This window comes from Acomys minous (genome assembly GCF_964271855.1).
Source record: "Acomys minous genome assembly, chromosome: 8".
NCBI lineage: Eukaryota > Metazoa > Chordata > Mammalia > Rodentia > Muridae > Acomys > Acomys minous.
In genome coordinates, this window is record NC_140489.1 from 2,454,280 (window position 1) to 2,476,318 (window position 22,039).

General features: G+C 50.9%; 1 protein-coding gene across 2 annotated transcripts in view; it reads right to left on the bottom strand.

The window, feature by feature from the left end:
• Positions 1 to 945: 945 nt before the first annotated feature.
• The window catches only part of PTPRN2 (protein tyrosine phosphatase receptor type N2), a 705,670-nt gene continuing 684,576 nt past the window's right edge, over positions 946 to 22,039 (bottom strand). For both annotated transcript variants that reach the window (XM_084793869.1, XM_084793868.1), the window contains exons 22-23: positions 10,173 to 10,246; positions 946 to 2,360 (exon numbers count right to left, since the gene is read on the bottom strand). In XM_084793869.1, coding sequence (XP_084649995.1) covers positions 2,289 to 2,360; positions 10,173 to 10,246 — 146 coding nt within the window. In that variant the 3' untranslated portion in view covers positions 946 to 2,288. The remainder of the gene's footprint in view (positions 2,361 to 10,172; positions 10,247 to 22,039) is intronic.

The following is a 22,039-nucleotide window of genomic DNA, read 5'->3' on the forward strand; positions in this document are numbered from 1 at the left end:
TGATCCTCCAAATACTAAAAATAGAACTACCTTAATACCCAGCTACCCCTTCCTGGGCACTCCCCTGAAGGACTTTAAGTCAGCGTGTGGCAGAAAGGCCCATGTTTACTGTTGCATTTTGTTCTACGACAGCCAGAATATGGGCCAGCCTAGATGATCAGCAACTGACAAGAGATGCGTGACACGTACACTGTGGCACTTCACTCTGTCTTAACAAAATTATTCAACTTTCAGGGAAACAAACGGAACGAGAGGTCACGACAGCAAAGAATCAGAGTCAGAAAGACAAAGACACGCTTTATCTCATATGAGGGATCTAGATTGATATGTGTACACATGAAACACGTTTTATCTCATATGAGGGGTCTCTACTGATATGTGTACGTGTGCACATGAAGTTGCCCCTGATGGAATCCAGTATTTCACTATTATGTACATTAACTAGAGAGTTAATTAAGAAAATGATTTAGTATCCTTAGGGAGAAGGAAGCCAGGAAATCTCAATCCTGTCTGTCCCCATCACTGGAGCTTGAGCTGTGCTGGCTTGCTTTCCTGTGACACGACAGGCTGGCCTAGCTAACAAGGACAGGGACAGAAGGACTGGTCTCAGAGAGGCAGGGCTTGGTGAGAGCTGGGGACGGCTCCCAGCAGAGCGGAGCGGAGCAGAGCGGAGCAGAGCGGAGCGGAGCGGAGCGGAGCGGAGCGGAGCGGAGCGGGGCACACCACCTTGTCAAGGTCTGCAGGCCTCAGCGATTGCTCAGCAGTTTTTAAAGAATGAAATCCCGGTGACAAGGAACCCCAGGTCTGCGTCTAGTACAGGAGGCCAGGAAGCAGCGCCCCTCAGACTCTGCAGAAGGGGCCATGCTTGGAGTCACACCTTAAGGAAACAAAACATGCCCACGGGACAAAACCGCTCTCATATTCGCAAATAAAGACCATCAAATATGAAATCATAAGGTTTAATATGACACAATTAAATATATCTGTATATCACGCTGAGGATTTCCTTTAAACATAAGAAGTTACAATTAGGTGTATATGCTTCCTATATGCAGATAAATTCATTTCTATTAATTATTATTTAAGTTCCAGATAGGGGGAGTGACTTGGAAGAGAAATGTCAGCGGTGTGAATCAGGTACACAGCACAGCTAAAGACATGACACACGGTGGCAGCTACCTCCTTGACACACTGCAACTTGAAACGCTGAGGCTGAGGGGAAGGTGCAGGTGGGGACACAGGAAATGGGCCTTTCATACTCAGCCCTACACACAGCCCGGGGGCTTACAGCAGAGTCCTGTCCTCCATCTCTCTGGGTGCTAGCGCCTTGCACTTACTGACGTGAGCCTCCCTCTGTGTGGGGAGGTGTGAAGTGCAACCCCCAAATGTTTTGGCAAATTGGATCATTCACTGAGCACATGTTCCACTAAGTTGTCTGGGAGGAGGCAGGAGGCAGAGCTAAAGGGGTTTCCCAGCCTTCTTTCCAAGAGTAGGAGCCTCAGAGACGTTTTTTATGATGCCCGTACCACTAAGGTACTTTCTGGGTGATGATGGATGGGGAGTACATATTCTTAGGGACCCCCCAGAACTTGCTAAATAGCATACTGCTGGGTTTGTAACTTCAGTGAAAGCATACCGTGGGTGCCTGCTCTCACAATATTAAAGATGCATTGCAAAGGCAAATCACCTGAGTCCTTGCTTCTGGGGCAGATAGAAGACACACACCCTTCCCTGGAGGGTTAAGGTGTCCCGCCCTTGGGAAGCCCTTTTCTCTTGCCTTGGAATCTACATGTGGAGGAAATAGTCAACCACTGTGCTGGGGGCACGTCAGAAGGGATGGACAGAACCCCCCAATGCCCCAGGGATGCAGGAAACTCATCTCCCCCACCCCCCACGCTCAGAGGTGTCTCCTGATGGTGAGATTGCCTTGCTGGAGGTTCTGGCCCATCCATCCCATCTCCAGCAACTTAGAGACATAGGTGCTCCGCGGAGGCCACAGTGGGTTTCTAATCACTGTGTCGCTGATGTGACAATGTCAACATGTGCTTTAGGGAAAAGGAGGTTTTGTCAAGACCATGATGCAAATGAGCCCAGGCTTTCCTTCCCTCTTAACTGGCTGTTTACACACGTCTGCTATTTGGTTAAGCGGAAGTACACAGGCCCAGCCGCCTGCGCTGACTACGGAGTCTGAGGGACCCCCTCACTACACAGAAGACAGGAAACATCGTGCTGTGGTCTAGCGGCAGTTGGCAGTGTGGTGGGCTCCCGCCAGCCTCCAGCTGCTGTGTCTACTGGGGGAGGGCCTTCAGGATGGCGTTCACCTCCTCGGCCACAGCTGTCAGCGCAAACTCAAACTGCTCCTGAGGAAGACAAAAGCGAGAGGGGACGGTACCGTGAGGCAGATTCTCTTCCCACCCCGGGTACCGTGAGGCAGATTCTCTTCCCACCCCGGGTACCGTGAGGCAGATTCTCTTCCCACCCCGGGTACCGTGAGGCGGGTTCTCTTCCCACCCCGGGTACCGTGAGGCGGGTTCTCTTCCCACCCCGGGTACCGTGAGGCGGGTTCTCTTCCCACCCCGGGTACCGTGAGGCAGGTTCTCTTCCCACCCCGGGTACCGTGAGGCAGGTTCTCTTCCCACCCCGGGTACCGTGAGGCAGGTTCTCTTCCCACCCCGGGTACCGTGAGGCAGGTTCTCTTCCCACCCCGGGTACCGTGAGGCAGGTTCTCTTCCCACCCCGGGTACCGTGAGGCAGGTTCTCTTCCCACCCCGGGTACCGTGAGGCAGGTTCTCTTCCCACCCCGGGTACCGTGAGGCAGGTTCTCTTCCCACCCCGGGTACCGTGAGGCAGGTTCTCTTCCCACCCCGGGTACCGTGAGGCAGGTTCTCTTCCCACCCCGGGTACCGTGAGGCGGGTTCTCTTCCCACCCCGGGTACCGTGAGGCGGGTTCTCTTCCCACCCCGGGTACCGTGAGGCGGGTTCTCTTCCCACCCCGGGTACCGTGAGGCAGGTTCTCTTCCCACCCTGGGTACCGTGAGGCAGATTCTCTTCCCACCCTGGGTACCGTGGGGTACCGTGAGGCAGATTCTCTTCCCACCCTGGGTACCGTGAGGCGGGTTCTCTTCCCACCCTGGGTACCGTGAGGCAGGTTCTCTTCCCACCCCGGGTACCGTGAGGCGGGTTCTCTTCCCACCCTGGGTACCGTGAGGTGGGTTCTCTTCCCACCCTGGGTACCGTGAGGCGGGTTCTCTTCCCACCCCGGGTACCGTGAGGCAGGTTCTTTTCCCACCCCGGGTACCGTGAGGCGGGTTCTCTTCCCACCCCGGGGTAAGCCTGGAGGAAATTGTTTAGGAAACAGTGTGGTCTTGGGTTTCACCAGAACAAGGAGGTCTCTCTGTCTGCTGACCTGAGCTGTGTCCCTTGGTACTTCTATCGCTACAGTGGGCACAGGAGACAGCAGGCAAGGCTCTGCACATCCTGTCCCTGCAACCTGTCACCACAGCCAAGTGTCTTTGTGGATGGGGTTGGGCTGGATGCAGATGGCAGCTGACTGTTGCTGTCAATGCAGCTGCATCCACAGGCATGCTGAAGCAAGCTGCAACCGCTGCTTCTGAAACAAACAGGCTATCTCCAACTCAAATCCGTCCTCTCCGTCAGGGAACCTCCTGCCATCCATAGACCTCTTAGGTGGTGACTCCCACACCCACTCACAAATGGAGAGGGACATGGGCCCTGAATCACATCAATGCTGAGGACTATTTTCTCTGCTATGGACACTGGCAGAGGGAGACGGGGAGGGGCAGGGAGGAAAAGGGGAAGGGGGAGGGCAGAAGGAGAGGGAAGGGGATGAGATGGGAAGGAAGGGGGAGGGGAGGGGAGGAGGAGGAGGAGGAGGAGGAGAGAGAGAGAGAGAGAGAGAGAGAGAGAGAGAGAGAGGCTGTCTCCTTTCAAGGTCAGATGGTCAAGATCACAGTGCCATCTTCCCCTTTCTCAGCATCCACACCAGCCCCTGCAGATATGATTTGTGCATGCTGTTCCCTAGGTAACAGTCATAGATTGTGAGCAGCCCTGTATATGCTTACAAACTCACTGCAGTGTCAGCACTGGTGAGCAACTGGTACCACCACGCCTCACCCTGGTACCACATTTGGACCCTTAGAGGCCCGAGGCCATGTTGGATGGCAGCCCCTCCCTGCCCTACCACAGCATCACCACACATGGGCCCCCAGTTCCCTAATGGCAAGCAGCCCAGCTGACCTGATATTGACTCTTGTTACCCGAACCTCACTGCTGTGTATCCACCACCCTTGGCTGTGACACCCTTTGGAGTGGCATTACCTGACCCCAAGTACATTTGCAACAGAAGTTTATGTGCAGCAAAAACAGTTGTTAAAATGGGCGGAAGCTGCAGCTACAGAACAAAACCCGATGGGCGACTGGAGCTTCCAAACGGGAAAGACCAAGTGTTCCCTCATGCTCACTGTTCGTGTGGCTGGCAGCAGGGCCCGAGAAGAAAGAGCACTGAGCTGTTCTCAGCCACGTAGTCGTTTCTAAAGCAGCTAAAGCTCTGTTTGTAGAGAGAAGATCTCGTAGGTTCTCCTAGCTTGGCCCTACACCGGAGAAACTTGGGCAAGGGCAGGTGCTGTTGTGCTTGGTTGCCATGCATATCCTTGCTGGGTACGCAGAAAAGCTAATACTTCTCATCAGGCCGGCCTGTGACATGGAAGGACACGTGTGTGGGCCAGGTGAGCTGTTTAGGCAGGAGTTGGCCATCGTAGAGCGGCCACGCCCTCGGATACCACGTGACCTGGGCTGTGGTCAGGCTGATGGCTGTTCGGTTGCACCTGTGCTTGCATCTGAATCCTCTAGCTTGAGTGGTTGTTCTGACAACTGTCATCCCTTATTCTAATGAGAGCTTCAGTGAAGTGTGATATCAGTGTCTACAACCCTGAGACCTTCACACCCGCACAGGAGAGGCTCTTAAAAGGGACCTAAGACCCAGTGTCTTTCTGTGTCACGGCTGCCCCTCTTCATAATGACAGCCCAGCCCCTGGTTCTAGTGACAGAGCCATGAGAAGTGGGGATGGCATTCTGTGGATGAACAGGTCTGGTGGGGACTGAGACAGACAGGCAGGCAGGCAGGCAGGCAGGCAGGCAGGCAGGCAGACAGACAGGCAGGCAGGCAGACAGGCAGACAGGCAGGCAGGCAGGCAGGCAGGCAGACAGACAGGCAGGCAGGCAGGCAGGCAGACAGACAGACAGGCAGGCAGGCAGAGAAACAATAGGGGGGTAGACAGACAGGCATGGGACTGACTGACTTCTATAATTGGGGCGTGAGAGAGCGGGTTGCGTCACTTTCGGGCATGACGCAGACACACTGAATCATTGTCTCCCTGGAAAGGCAGGGCAGGTTTGAGGCCAGAGCCTCCTTTCCAGGGACTCGAGACCCACATGTTACGGTATCTGATGAGGTGAGCAGAGCGTTAGGAGGAGGGACGTGGGGAGGAGAAGCCAAGTGGAAGGTGCTAGAACGCAGGCGTGAGGTGTTGGAAGTGAGTGGGCGTTGAGCACTGTGTCCTCACACACATTCACACATATTCATACACCTGCACGCATGCACACCCACATGCATGTGTGTGTACCTGCTCACACTCACACTCAAATATACACCAACACCACACTCACACATTCACACTCACTCTCCCTGTTCACATTCACACCTACATCTACATACAGGCACCCATGCATCCACACCCCTTGCTCACACCCACAGACTCACTCACCCCCATGCTCAGTCATGTGTACCCCTACGTATTCACACACATTTGCACACACATCCACTCACGTATCCACGTGTATCTACATGCAACCTCATTCTCACACACACACACACACACACACACACACACACACACGAAGTGGGCAGTTCATCATGTGCTCCTACTTTGCACACTTTCACGCGTACCCTCAGGTGTGCTCATCTGGGTGAGCACAGCATGCCTACTTCTGGGTTGTAGGATAGGCTGGTCACTGTTTTTTCCTAGGACTGATATATGTAAAAGAGGAAATATTGCAGGCTGTGGGTAGGTCATGGTGGCACCTGCCTGTAATCCTTCCACTCGGGAGACTGAGGCAGGAGGATCATGAATGGGCCAGTCTTGTGGAAAGAAGCAGTACATGCTCTTTTGTTCATAGTGGGGGGGGGGGAAGAAGGTAGAGTAACGAGGAGAGGACTGAGGTTGTGGAAGGAATCGGGAAAAAAGTAGGGTGAGCATGAGGGATGCGCTTTAGTGTGCAGCAACACCTCAAGGAAACCTTTTCCTTCACACAGTTAACCTACACTGAAAACAAGAACCAAAACAAAGTGGAGCCCACAGGAAGGAAAGTGTTAAGTAAGGCCTTTAGTTACTATGGCAACCCTCCCAGGCCCTGGGGAGGGGAGGCTGTGTCCACAGCAGAGGCAGCTGAGGTAAGGACCAGCCTGAGCCCCGCCTGGATGATGCGTTGTTTGCAGCTCTTCCTGACACCCTGTCCCCTTCCTCAAGGTCACCCCCTTTTACGCCTGGCAGGACCAGCAGCGGCTGCCCTAGGTGTGAATGGTAAAAGGGCGCCTTACTGGAGCTCTTGTCTTAATCCTGGCTGAACCCTCAGAGGCAGGCAAGCCTTTGCGTTGGCTGCCGTCTCTTCTCTGTCCACACTGCTTGGGCGGGCATTTGTTAGGTGATTGCTGTATGACTGGCCTACGTTCCAGAGAGAAAAGCTGTCACCCCGTGACTCGCTTTAACAGAGAGAATGTTCTGTCAGGAGTCTCCAGCCCATCCAGGCTCATGGCCAGTGCTTTCCTCAGGCTCAAGCGGTGGGCTCTCATCAAACGCCCTCACGAGAACTGAGCACCCGTGGCCTGACTTCAGCTTGTGACAGGAGTGTTACACAACACGGCAGGCACCGTTTGGCCCCAGTTAGTTTTCTGGTTTTTTTTTTTTTTTTTTTTTGTGTGTGTGTGTGTGAAACAGAAGTTCAAAGAGAAGCTCCGTGTCATGAGGTGAATGTGGAGGACGGTGACTTTTGTGTTGCCATGGACACAGGAGCAGGTGTCCACCTCTAAATCTAGCCTGAGGGAGGGGCCGGAGAGCAGGGCACGTGGGTGGAGTTGGCCACTGCGCCTCCTGTCGCCCTATGGGCTGGCTGTAGGGCTGCTTAATAGTTACGTGCTCTAGACACTGGTGAAAATGAACACACAGCACAGGAGTAACCAGTATAATTATTAATACTGCAATCACCATTGGCCCAAAGCACCAAGGCTTGGGCTGGTGCTGGGACCTGACTTCAGTAATCAGGCTGCCGGGGCTGGTATTGGCAACAAGATGCTGGTATCTGAGACCTGAGCAACTCCTTTCCTGTGCCGCGCTTTTCTCCTACTTATGGCTCATGCTCTCATTGGGATCAGTAGAGATCCTCATAAAGCCGGCGACTGGGAACTGCCTGGTGGGGAAGAGGCCGATGAGGTTCACAGACGGAAGGGACTGGCTTGTATTTCTGGTGGAGTCCCTGAAACAGGATGTGGCTCCAGAGGCAGGACTCACTTTGTACTCCTGGCTCAAAGCACCCCTGACTTTGCTAGCATTACCAAGCTCTCTCTGGCCTGCTCTGAGCTGAGTGCTGCAGGGTGGTGCCCAACATGACCTCACTGCTGGGTGGCCCTCCCTGCCAAGGGCACAGAGACTGTGGACCACTTGTCACTAATAGCCACTGTCCTGTGACCCTCCTGTCTTGGTAGCCTCACATCTCCAGGTGCTCCAAGTGTACAGTGTCATGCATACGGCCCCAGGACACGGAGGTCTCTCCCATAGGACTCACCCGCCCGTGGGGAGACCTGCAGACACAATTCAGCAGTGGTAGACGGCTGGGGCTGTGTGCTCTGGGGAAGAAATCCACCTTCTGACTCTCCTGCGTGACACTCAGCTGTACAAATTGTCAAGGGGCAACGACTAGCAATGGGTCACTGGCCCTATCATGGGATGCTCCAGCCTGGGCATTCCGGACTGGCTGCCCTTACCAGAGGTCATGGTGGGCACAGGTGTGGCTGTAGTCTTCTCAGTCTCATGGCCTAGCGGTAATAATTTCTGGTTTTGATTTCTGTAGTTAGGCAAGGTGTTAACACCGGCAGGAGTGGAGTGGGGAGTCTGGAGGTTATCTGTATTAATTTCTGTAATTGTTTTAACAACTGCTCACTTCATGAATTGTGTGCGTGTGTTTTTGTCTGTGTGAACACATATGCATCCATATGTGTGGCTGCCCACAAAAGCCAGAAAAGGGAGTTATATAGCCCCTTGAGTTATAGGCTCTGGTGCGCTCTTGACCTGGGTTTTGGGGATCAAACCCTGGTCCTTTGGAAGAGCAGCAAGTGCTCTTAACCATCGAGCTGTCTCTCCCATCACACTGTTTTCACAAGTGTGAAATGAGTTCACACTTTTAAATAAAAACTGAGGAAAAGACAAAGTGTATTCTATGACGTACATTTGAGATAATGTCCCATATCACAGGGGAAGGAGTAGCCAGGCAGCAGAGAGGCTGCCCGGTACAGGCCGTATCCAGGAAGGAACGAGTCTGCCATTGAGGCTTTCACCAGGAAGCTCCAGCTTCCTTAAAGACCATCCTCTCTGCCTGCTCACAACAGCTTTGTGACCTCATAAGAGAGAGCTGAGTTGCTCAGTGTTCTGGTTGACACTGACAATGAGACCCATTCAGACAGCTCAGGAAGGGGTTTTAAGCAATAAAATCCAGTCAAAACCTACTCTGTCCAACTTCATCATGCCTGACACTTCTCCTGCAGACACTACAGTATCCATAGTAACATCAGAGCAGACATTTGGGGCTTGGGAACTGCCGTGTGTTGTAGAGGGGATTAAGTGGGCCTGGGTCCATGAGCTAGGGACCCCAGAGTGTGCTGGCCAGCCTGACCTCACAGAGTACCCATAGGCAGGAAAAAAATCTTTCCTCCACTGCTAAGGATGGAGCCCCAGGATAGCTCCAGTAGGCAAGCCCTGGGCCCTGGAGCCTTGCTCCCCGAGCCCTAGTAAGAGTTTTGATGATTTTGTTTTTGTTTTTGTTTTATGTACATTGGTGGCTTATATACATGCCTGTCTGTGTGAGAGTGTTGGATTCCCTAGAACTGGAGTTAACAGACACTTTTGAGCTGTCATGTGTGTGCTGGGAATTGAACCAGGGTCCCCTGGATGAGCAGCCCGCACTCTTAACCCCTAGCCATCATCTCTCCAGCCCACATCCCCCAAAGTAGGAGCTTTTATAACTTGAGATTCTCCTGAGTTACAGATGTAATTTCATAAGGGCAATGTCACATGCATATGGATGCCAGTGGATGAGGCTTTGCATGTACATGGTGGCTTCTGGGGTCAGGACCACACCAATAATGAGGAGCACCTGCATTCTGTGGGATGTATGCATCTCTGGGACAGATGGTGAGGGCTTTGCCGTTGGAAGCAGACATTTCTGGGATGCCTAGGGAACAGAAGGGGGGGCAACCACCACACGTCTGGTTCTGCAAGCCTAAAAACAGCTTTTGTTTTCACTGCTACTGTGACAAAATCTGAGTTAATTTTTTTCAGGGGCTCAAAGACCCTGCGTACCCAGTTGCTTTGGTGGTCTCTGTCCTGGTGGTTACCACACAGCACAATGGCAGTTGAGAGTGTTAAGGATGAAGGCAGGCGTTTGGGGGTGCTCCTGTGGACAGTTTTTCGGTTTGTCACTTAGCTGGAGGCGCAGCTCAGGGGTAAGATGCTTGCCTAGCACATGAGTGGACCCTTGAGTTTTACCCTCCGTCCATATGCTCTGTCATGCCATCAGATGTTTTTCCCCTCTGCTAAACCTGGTGGAGAGTAGTGGACTGGGTCCCAACCAGTTGGGTGTAACTGAATCTTTGATGTTGAAAACATTTGAGTAGCTCCAGGAACAGCAAGGAACTTCTTGGGGGACAGCCCCCCAACCCTGTGCCTCTGCCTACTGGGGATTGGCTTGGATGATGCCCACCCAGACCAGAGCTGTTGTGTATGGCTGATGTACATGCGGCTTCATCCCCTTCTCCGCTCTCAGGAAAATCTCGCAGAAAGGCACCTTTAATGCACTTAACGTCCCGGTGGATTGATTGACAGTACCTTTGTCTGGACCATGCCTGGTCTCTGGTCCCTCAAGTGCTCCAGGGTCGCTGCGATATCAATCTCTTTAGCACCTGCAACAAATCACAAATTGGGCTGAGCTCAGTGCACAAGATAATCCACACCGCATCTGCCAATCTCGCGCTATTGGGCTCCCTTTGGGCAAAGAGGCCAATTGAAAATTATTACACTCATCCTTCAGCAGCTTGGCAGGCAGCTGCAATTCCAGTGTTCATATAGAAAAATAAGGCCAGGGCAGCTTTCATTAGCATTAATTCAAGAATGCTGGGTTGAAAAATTGTCATAAGATGCCTGCATAGATGCTCACCAACAGACAGACAGGGCCATTAGAAAGCACGGCTTTATTGGGTTTCTTCCCCCCCCACCCTTTTTTGTACCTTAAAGGATACAGTAAATCAGAGGAAGGACGCACACACACACTTCAGTCGTGATTGCCTAGGATTATTTTCTGTTTAAAATATGAAAGCCTAGGCTGATCTTTTATGGCTTAATATTGGCTTTTAAATGTACAGTCACTTCCATCCTAAAACCAAGAGCACTAGATCTGCAGAACAAAACAAAACACCCATGATGTGTTTATGGTGGGTGGCTCCAAGGAAAACTGCATTCTCCGTAGATGGTACCCACTCCATGGAGACCTGAATCCTCCATAGATGGTACCCACCCCAAGGAGAACTGCATCCTCTCTGTAGATAGTACCCACTCCAAGGAGAACTGCATCCTCTCTGTAGATGGTACCCACTCCAAGGAGAACTGCATCCTCTCTGTAGATAGTACCCACTCCAAGGAGAACTGCATCCCCTCTGTAGATGGTACCCACTCCAAGGAGAACTGCATCCTCTGTAGATGGTACCCACTCCATGGAGTACTGCATCCTTCATAGATGGTACCCACCCAGGTGATGATGGCTACCATGAGGAGGCTGTGAGGTGTGAATCTCAACCATAGTAATTTAACATATGCTCTTGTCTTTCTACCTTGCTAGGTCATTTAGTGCCAAGCTTCTTCTCTTTTTAAAAACAGATTTATTTCATGTGTATAAGTGTTTTGCCTGTATATACGTGTGCACACCGTGTGTATGCCTGGTGCTTGTGGAGGCCAGGAGAGCTGCTGGGTCTCTTTGAACTAGATTATAGATGGTTGAGCATCGATGTCGGTGCTGGGAAATGAGTGCTCTTGGCTGCTGAGTCAGCTTCTTAACTGTGGGCGCCATATTGTAGCTGACTGTGGCTTGGGAAACATTTGGTTGATGATGAAAGGTTCCAGAACATGCCACAACCAAAAGTTAATTCAAGTTTAAATGCATAAAGAATTGGAGGCATTTCTGACTGTACATGCCCATGCTGCACTGTGTGTGTTCCTTGACTCTGAACATACAACATGTATGTGCACTGCACATGCCACCATGTCATGCCATGCAGCTGAGAATACTGCCTGAAACTGCAGGCAGCTATGTGTCAGGAACTGCATTGTTTTTGTTCTAAGCAAAAATTTCTGCTCTTACTTAGTAGTGGGATAATTATGGAAAACAGGGATTTTAAAAATATTTCCCTCCTGTCATTCCTAGCACGGAGGCATCAGTCTTTGGGTTGAATTATGCTGGAATTTTTAAAATTTTAAAAATTGCTCTTTTGAGTTGCTGGCTCAACTTTCAAATAAAATTGTTAAAGGAGTTTTGGCTTGGAATTAGGGTAGCATTTTCAACAATTCCCAATGAGAGTCTAAACATACTTCTGTTCTTTTCTACTATGTATTTATGAGAAGCGATGATCTTAGCCTAGACAATTATAAAATCAAAATATCGACCAACTCTGAAAACACTGAAGAAGCTCCATGCCCTACGATATCATGTTTTCAGCCAAGAGTTACTTATTTATTCATGTAAAAATAAGCACTAGCATGCAAATTTACTTTAGTTTTTAACAAATGGTAAATTATACATTTACTGAAGAATTATTTCAAAATACACACGTCTTTATGATTTACTTTGAGCAAGTATTTAATTTGTATACCTTTCTCACATGTCTGTATGTCTATATGCAGGCTTAAAAGGTCACGCACAGAAACATTTCAGAAGCCTGCTGTGGCAGATGGCTGCCGAGCCAGGAAGCAGCCCACCTGAGAACTTGTCGCAGTTTAGTTGGGTGGAAGAAAGCACCTTCTGGTATGAGTAACCCTGGATCCTGTGGGAGTCAGAGCAGGGACAGCCTCAAAGTAGGCCAGCAGAGTCCACACAGATCTGGCCCGCAGGGGATTACAGTGTTATCAGAACACGGCAAAGTGGGTCGAGAGTGTTTCTCCTTCCGTGGAAGGGCAGTGGAGACTCACCAAGACCCAGCAGGTTGTTCAAGGCCACAGTGGTTGGCCACATCATGGGACTGGACCCTGCTCAGTGCAGGCTGTGGAGGACTCTGGAGAGCCACAATGGTCACTGGAATGCCCGTGTGCTTCAACCACCAAGTTGGAAGTGAGACTTAGAAATATCCAAGGCTGTCTGGTTCCGCCCTGCACTTTTGTGGCTGTCCTGAGCACCTGAGCTGCCATGGCTTTCTTGTGTTTAGCAGGCCATGACCTAGGCTGTCAAGGGGGCAGGTCACAAGTTCTAGTGAACCCAGTCTCATCAGAATGGCCCTGAGCACTAAAATATATCTTTTGAGGCACTTTTCTGAAGCAAAGGAAGATCATGGAACCACAGGCATTGGTCTGTGTCATGACGAAGGTGTGTGGGCTTCGATTCAAGGACACTGACCTTGTCTCCTGCTTCTGGGATGGGGTGAGCATGGGGCTGCGGGACAGCCCTCCTTAGAGGACATAGCCGATGCTGGCTGCTACTTCACAATGAAATGTGTACAAGAGCCAAATCTGGCAACGTGTACTCTCCATGGCTTCAGGTGAAGGATGACAGTTTAGCTCTCAGTGACCCCTCAGTGTCATGAACCTTCATGTTAAGAGACTTGGGCTCAGCACAAGCTGCCTCTTGGTCCCCTCAGTGTGATGAAGGACTTGCCTGGGGTATGAGCTTAAAAATGACCTCGCTTGAAACTGGCCTTTTAAATAAGCAGGATGCAGCAGCCACTCCTGGCAGACATGGTACTCCGGGCTGTCATATGATAAGCCAGGATAGAGAGCTTCAATACTGCCCAAAGTTCTAGAAACAGCTTCTTCTAGAAGTCTGGCTGGGAGGTAGGGACCTCCCAGAGCCAGGCTAGGTGTCATTGAGAGAAGAGACTGTCCTTCATGGGCGGGGACAGTCACTATATATGGCCACCATCCTTGGTGAGATGCTTTGGCTGAGAACATAATGTGTTATGCTAGGATGTCATTTTGGACTACAAGTTCCAAGTAAAGTGATGGAAAGATAGAGGAGTATGCCCCTAGACCAAGCATTTAAAGTACCGGGTAACACTCAGATGTCTCTGAAGTCTCCTCAGCTCGACGCCAAAACGGAACAGTGCAGGAGATCAAACTAGCGCTGGAAAAGTGCGGAGCACTAAGATGAGTAAGCCATGGATGTCAAGTGGTATCAATGATTCAGTGTGGATGGCTAATGTCTTCTTGAATGCTAGAACTCAGAGTAATTAGTTACTTGAAGTGAGTAGACACACTTTAGTAGGATGCTGTGCAGAATCTTCGGTAAGGGATGCACCAGAAAAGGCTAAGAGCAGGCCAAGTTTCCTCTGAAAGACCTCCTGAGCATCTGTGGGACCCGATGGTGACAGGAACATCTATATCTAGACGCAGCTGCTGGGTGGGAAGGTGGACGGTGCCATGCTGTGCCCTGGGCTCTCCTTCACATCTTCTCAACCTTGCTGAATACAAAGGATTTGCTTAAGCCTCTCCTACCAGGAAGCTCTCCCTAAGGTGTGCTTATAACAGAACCATCTCCTAAAAAGCAAAAACGAAATAACAGGACCATCTTGGTGACATTTGGAAAGGTGTAGCTGACTGATTATGTTGTGGATTTGCAGACCTGTCAGCTGTGGTGCTCAAGTTCAAAGGCACATGAATAATTGGGGAATTCTAAAGTATGCCAATAAAAAGCCAATGGAAAGGCAGACACGTGGGCTCCAACAATGGACAGGGGACATAGTGGGGTCTTCAGGGAAGACCTACAATCTTTAGCCCCAGATAGAGAATGGAGTGGGGTCCCCAGGGACTTTTTGTACAAGAGCATGTGGCTGTGTGACACCAGGTATAGACTGAAACTGACAGAGTTTATTGGCACGATTGATTTTAGGGATGTATAAGAGAATTAGAGGCTGGCTGGGCTCTGGGCTCTGGGCTCTGGGCTCTGGGCTCTGGGCTCTGGGCTCTGGGCTGGCTTTTGTCCTGAGCCACATGTGGAGATAGATGGGTTTCCTTCTTGGATTTGTTTTGACTCTACCCTGAAGAGTCCACCATTGTCCCTGGTAGATCAGAAATCATGACTGTCACAGGCTGAGCTTGGTGGGCTGGTCCCTTGACAGCCACTGGGGCATTCCTGAGGTGTTATCCATGAATATCAACTACTAATTTACTTCTAAATTCACAGAGGGGCCATTGGCTGAAAAGCTTACATGTGAGCTAAGTATGTTTTTAAGATAATACAGGGTTTTTTTTTTAAAGCTTTAGATAAAAAAGTATCACTCATTAGAAATAAGCATTAAAAGAGCATTAGTATTAAAGTATTAGAACTATTTTTTTTTTTTTACAATGAAAGAATCAATTTGAAGTTAAAGCAAACAGAGCAAAATGGCCCTGGTGTGTCTTTATAAGGTTTGCTTTGATCCTCTTGGAGTTTGGTTATTGGAGGCCACAGCCATGTGGTTCATCTAATGTCCTTACCTCATCCCCTCCCAAGAGACCAGGAGTGAGGTGGGACCCTGACGTCATTCCTCAGCATGCCACAGAGGATAACTCAGTAAGTCTGGATGGGCTCGGTTGCAGACATTTTTACCCACAAGGCTTTGCTCATAGTTAAGGTGCAATATATTATTTTCCCTTTAAGACTAAAAAAACAAAACAAAACAAAACAAAACAAAACAAACAAAAAACCCTGCCATGTATCCAGTGTCCAGGACAGAAAGCTTTCTTCTTACAGGAGTAAAATATTTCCACTAGGGCTGGAGAAATAGCTCAGAGGTTAAAAGCACTGGCTGCAAGCATTAGGTGGAGCTCTGGAGTCCTGTGGAAGAGTGGGAGGGAAGGCCAGGAGGACCCTGAGGGGACAAGGACACTGCAAGAAGACCAACAGAGTCAACTAACCTAGGCCATGGAGGCTTAGAGAGACGGAAGCACCAGCCAAGGACCACACATGGACTAGACCCAGGCCCCCTACACATATGTAGCTGATGGGCAGTTTGATCTTCCTGTGGGTCCCTTAGTAAGTTGAGTGGGTGCTGTCTATGGCATGGACTCTGCTGCCTGCGTCACCCTAACTGGACTGCCTTGCCTGGCCTCAGTCGATGAGGAGCTCAGTCCTGATGTGACTTGATGTGCCGGGGAGGGTTGGTGGGGAGGGGCTCCCCTTTTCTGAGGGCAAGGGAAGGGGGCAGAAGGAAGAGGGTGGGAGGAGAAGAGGGAGGGGCCTATGACCACGATATAAAGTAAATATATAAATTAAAGAAAAAAGAGTGCTGGCTGCTCTTCCAGAGGGCTCAGGTTCGATTCCCAGAACCAAAATGACCTTTAACTATTGCCTGTAACTTCAGACCCTAGGGGACCTGACACGGGCAGGCTTTCTGGCCTCTGCTGACACTTGTATGCCTGGGTCAGCATATGCAGGCAAAACACCCACACACATAAAGTAAAAATAAAATAAATCCTTTAAAAATGTGATACTGATCTTAGAAGGAACCGAGACAACAGTCTTTCCTAAGTGAACTCATTTGATTTTTTTGTAACATAGTTACAATATTTCTCCCTTCCCTTTCCTCCCTCCAAACCATCCCATATATCCTTCCTTGCTCTCTTTCAACTTCATGGCTTCTTTACTTCTTTAATTACATGCATATACGTATATGTAAATACATATATATTCCTAAATATAACCTGCTTAGTATAGTGTTAAATACATTATAACTGAACAAAGTAATCACCGTGACTCTAAAAGGCAGAAAGGACAGTGTCTATGTTCCAAGGTCAATCAGGATGTGTTCTCTCAGCACTCAGCTTTCAGTTGGAGGGGTTGAATCTGCCCACTGTCAGACCCACCATGGAGCCTGCGGCTGCAGGGCACAACCTGAACCTTCACTTGCAGCCACAGTGGGCTGGGCCATGGATGCAATGGATGCCATGGATGCTGTGGATGCCGTGGATGCTGTGGATGCAGGGGATGCTGTAAGAGCATCTGCTGTCCCTGCAGCTGGACTGCCATGTTTCCCATTGATGCCACTTGCATAGCCACCATGCCTCCACATTATATGTATGCCCCTTGCATGCATGCATGCATGTTCCTCTGTACCTCCGTTTCACCCTCTTCATGTCTTATTTCTTCCTGCATGCATGTGTGCCCATGTGCATGGTCATTCCACACCGCACTGCCACACTGCACTCCCCTCTATCCTGGCCCCAGTGCTGGAAAGTTCTCACTTTGTACATTTTTTAATGGCTGATACTAACTGAAGACTTACCAAATAATACAAGCCAAAACCTTTCTTTTTCTTTCTGACCTAGATAACATAATTTCCATTTTGCAAAACTTCTGGGGCTCAAAGGAGACAAATGCGCTCTATGTTCGTTTGACAATCAAAAATATCAGGACAGAATAAACAGGCATTCTGCTTTTTTCCTTCTGAACAGATTCTAAAGCATTGGTCTGGAGGAACTGAGATATTTCTAGATCTTAACAATAAAGTATAATAACATCTAGAGATCTGAGAGGAACCGTTGGTGTCCTAAACCTGCACTGCTCCAGGACAGGGGATCGTACAAAATTCCTGTCAGTGTTCTATCTGCTTCTGGAGCCCCCGACTGCTTTGGATTCTCACACATGACTCTGTGGTGCGGAGGGAATTCGGGGGGGGGGGGGGGAAGACCACAAAGTGAACCCGATGGCAGCCCTTTCCCTGACAGTGGCCCTAAGTCCTGCTCACACTGCATGGGGACTGAGGTACAGCATCACAGGGACACTGCCACCAGGCATGGAGGGGCTAGCACTGTTCCCTACAGGGATGTCACTCTGGCTGGCAGGGGAGGACATTTGTGTGAGGTGTGGGTACTTGTGATCTGCCTCGGCTGAGTCGCTGGGAGAACTGTCCTCCCCCAGCTCTGAACAGGAATCTGCCTCATGGAGGGACCAGGCCAGGCAGGTGGTGGCAGTGCTGTCGTGTGGTGGGGCAGATGTGAAAGATGGTAAGCAAGTCTAACATGGGGTGCCCATCCTTTGGCAGGATGCCAATGTTATGTATTTATGTCGTAAGCATTGGCTGCTCTCTACCTGTGAGCACAGGTGGTCTCCTCAGGGTGCCACCCTCTCTCAGACTCTGCGCCCAATATGAAGTGCTAGGTGAGGCCGCAGAGAGGAGGACCAGGGCTCTGCCAAAAGCACAGTTAGGGCCCAGAGTACAAAGCTCATGGGGCTCAGAAGACAGAGGCTGTTGGAGTCAGAGGGTGGAAAGGGAAAAGCCCAAATTTGGGCTAAATAACAGACCAACCTAAGTTTGAGGTGAGAAGCAGCTGAGAGAGAATTGCCCTGCTTGGAGTCTAGGGTTCGGACGCTGGTACAGTGTGGGTGGGGCTAATGCAGTGTGAGCTTTTCTCTGAGGAGGGCAGAGGCACAGCCAGGGATTCCTGCCACTGGGTCAGTGCACTAGCCCACAAGAATGAAGCCACGTGTGTGGACCCTTGTGCTGGACATCAGGCTGCAGTGTCAGCCTGGACGCAGTCTTTTCAGCCCCTGCCAGTGGATATGCATTTTCTTTATCGTAAGGGCCATGCGGGGCGGTGGAGGGGGGACGGAGTGGGGGAGGCGGCAGCCATGCACCAGAACTCCATGCCTGCTGTCTGTCCTGGAACATGTCTAGCTCTCAGCCTCTAAGGTATGTGTTCCGGGCAGCAGTGATGTCACCACTTCTGACACACTAGGATCCCAGAGGAAGTGTGCAGAGAGCACATGGGCCCGATTCACACAGCACATGGCTGACTGTTCCAGAGAAGAGGTGGGCTCCTTCTACCTTGCTCATCTATTCTTCTGGCTTTTTAAACCTGAAATCTTTTGAGCTGTGGGACAGGCTGTCACCATTTTGAAGACAGGCTGTGGCCACCTGTCTTTCTCTTCCTGCTGGTGCTTGAAGCCTTCCTGTTTCTCTGCAACCTGCCCCATCTGTCTGTCCAAACCAGATCCATCCACATACGAACCCACTATGGCACAGCCTTTCTTTTGTGCCAACCCCTACGGTGTTATGCAAGCTTGACCTGCCTCTACCCCAGCCCTTCCGCCCTCCAGCACTCTTATCCCCACAGCCAGCAGCCTTGTGAACACACACTCACTCGCTGTCTCCTCTGCTGTGATTCCAGGCTGCTAGAGTAGAACACACTCGTCACCATCCACTCCTGTCTGTAGTCCTTCTTCCTCTAGATGGTTCATTGTCGTCCAGGGCAGTCCCCACTGACCTTCCCCTCTACCCCTGTAGCATACCAAAGGCCACACTTCTATACCCCTCCCCTGGTGGGCTCCGGCCTCCTTTTAGGAAGAGAAGGTCTCCGCAGCTGCCTTGGCCAGTTGGGGGCCTTTGGGCAGGTCATCAAAGTCCTCAAGACCCACTCTGTGAGCTTATAACAAGTAGTCACATGCCCTCCAGTCCTGTGGAAAATGGTTTGCGGGTCTTCCTTGAACTGCATGTCAGTGTTCATCGTCTGACAGCTGCAAGCCATAGCCAGCCACTGAATCAGCTAGAATTGTGTGGTCCTAGATGTTGCATTGGCCATACGTGCTCAGTGGGCAGGCTCACATGGTGACACTACGTGTTCCCTCTGGACCCACTGGCATGACACCTCCATGTTTTAGCCTTGTGTTCTCTGAAAGCATGAATAGCATCGTGACTATGACCATGTGACAGTGACAGTGAGCTCTGTGAAGTGATGGGGAGGGAGGTCACAGCCAGGCCCACAGGACACATGAAAAGGTCCCGTGTGGGGTTGGAGGCACAGTTCTGTAGTTAGGAGCACTTGATTTTGCGAAGGGCCTGGGTTTAATTCCCAGCACACACATGGTGGCTCACAAGCACCTGTTGACTCCCGTTCCAGGGGATCTGACGCCCTCTTCTGGCCTTTATGTATAGCAAGCTTATGTGGGACTGTAATGGGCCTAGACTGAGGAGGAGGGTGAAGGAGAGTCATACATCATATGAGGAAGGCAGGCATTAGTTCCCTCTCCTCTCCAAACCTGCCACTGCAAAGTCAGCTGCTCCACTACCAGCCCCGGTAAGAAGGTTAGAGTCTACTACCCAGACAGTTATCAGGCCTCACTCCTGGTTTAACCTATAAGCCCCACCCCCACCCTTGTGGCCCCGGAGTATGCAGATGAGGTACCTTCCAACACTTCTGCTGTGGCTACACTAACCTTGCCCCAGAGACCCTGCCCACCTCCCCAGGGGCATAAAGTCACAGCCCGCCCCATGACACACACACACAGAGTAAACTGAACCGGTTCTCTAAAGCTGTTGCGGGGAGACAGAGGCCCTGCACTTCACCTACAAGACCCATCTAAGCTTCTCTCTCTCCAGGCTAGTGCAGTGCACAATGGGCTGGCTAGCCGCCACCCCCCCCTCCCTTGCACGAAGCGCCACACTTACATACACGCAGGCAAAATACTCATATACACAAAAGTAAAAGTAAGTCTTAAAGAGGCAGAGTCTCATATTCTGTGGCAGCGAAGGAGCCAGGGGGGGTTGCAGAGGCCTCAGAGGCAGTGATGGTGTCTGGAAGAGCCTCCCGGGCAAGGCAGGCACCCAGTGTCTTTTGTCTGATGCCACGCTAACACTGTGGAGGCAGATCTGGAGAGATGATTTGGGGCAGGAGGTGCGGTGGGGGCTGGGCCTGTCTAGAGTGTGGGCTGGGGGAAGGAGGGGTTGTTTCCACTTCCATCCTGTGCCCTGGGGATGGAACTCAGGTTGTCAGGGCCCAGTCTGTCGAGCCATCTTTTTAAGCTCAAGTTGGTACATGTGGTTACATATTAAATAGTGCCACTCTAGGGGGGGTGCCACCTTAAAGGGGTTTGATGAGCCTTATGCTATCACTTTGGGGAAGATGTTCTGTCCCTGCGATCTGTCCCTGCCTCCAGCAGACAGCGCTGTGTTGTGGGACCTTGGGCTGCTCACTAGCCTTCAGAGTTTTCTGTAGATTGTGATCGCACTTGGCTCCCAAGGCAGGGCCTGCTGCTGAAGTAGCTCCTCTTAACGGAAAAACAGGGCTTTCTGTGACTTTGGATGTGATACTAGATTCACAGCAACAAAAGAAAAGGTTTTTGGGGAGAACATTAAAAAAAATAACTTGGACAACATCAAATACTTCTGTGCAACAAAGAACAGGACCAAGACAGCAAGAAAGACCTACTAAGTGGGGAAAAAAGTAAAGCGCCGTCACACATCCGAAAGCGATTGCTGTTTCAGAGTACAGAAAGACCCCCCCCCCCTATAAGAAAGTGAGCAGCTCCAGCTCAGAGACAGACAAAGGACTGAACTGCCATTTCCCCAAGAGGACACACGAATGGTGAGTCAGTCTGTGAGACGCTGACTATTGCTGGAGAGAAATGCAAGCCAAAGCTGAGATGGCTTCACACACACACCCGCCGGGGGGGCGGGGAGCAGAGGTCAGCACCCCAAACAAAAAAGTAACAGGCAGAATAGCAGTCATTAAGGGAATAAGAATGCTGACAAGTTGCCGGGCACAGGGGACCCCACACACTGCAAATGAGAATGCACACCGGCCCCCATGGCGGTGTCTCAGAGAACTAACACTAGGTCCCCCACGTGGTCAGCAGCAGCACCCAGAAGGGCTCCCATGTCAACGCATCCAGAGATGTGTGTGCATCAGCGTTGGCTGCAGCAGAGTTCAGAACTAGCTCAGCTGCCGAACCAACCCAGGGGTCCACGGCCAGAGACATGGGCAGAGACAACGCAGAATTCACGACGGCACCCCTTTTGAGCCTTAGATGGAAAAAAAAAATGAAGTCTTGCTGTTTGCGGGCAGAGGGATGAAACCAGGCTCAGAAAGATGGCTATTCTTTTCCTCTCATTTGTGGCTCCTGTGTTGTATAAACATACACAAAGTCTCACATGTACCACGTGAAAGTAGTAATAAAAGTGTCTGGGGGCCCAGAAGAGACTCATGGGAAAGGGAGGGGAGACTGGTGAGGGTAGGAGAGTGAGGGAGAATTTGCTCAGCATATAACATATAAACATATATTTATCAAATACAAAACTTGGAAGTAAATAGATTTAAAAAAAAATAGAACCTGGCAAAGCTGTGGCACACAGCACATGGGAGCAAAACGGCACCCTGAGCATCACTGTGGGCATGCAGGATGGCACAGCCATGGTGGCATGGTGTTTGGCACCTGACCCAGCCATCCCTGAGCATCACTGTGGGCATGCAGGATGGCACAGCCATGGTGGCACGGTGTTTGGCACCTGACCCAGCCATCCCTGAGCATCACTGTGGGCATGCAGGATGGCACAGCCATGGTGGCATGGTGTTTGTCACCTGATCTAGTCATCCCTGAGCATCACTGTGGGCATGCAGGATGGCACAGCTGTGGTGGCATGGTGTTCGGTACCTGACCCAGACATCCCATCCCACCCCTAGTTATAGACTCAAAACGGCTCCAACCGGGGATTCCAGCAGATCTGGCACACCTGGGAGGGGCT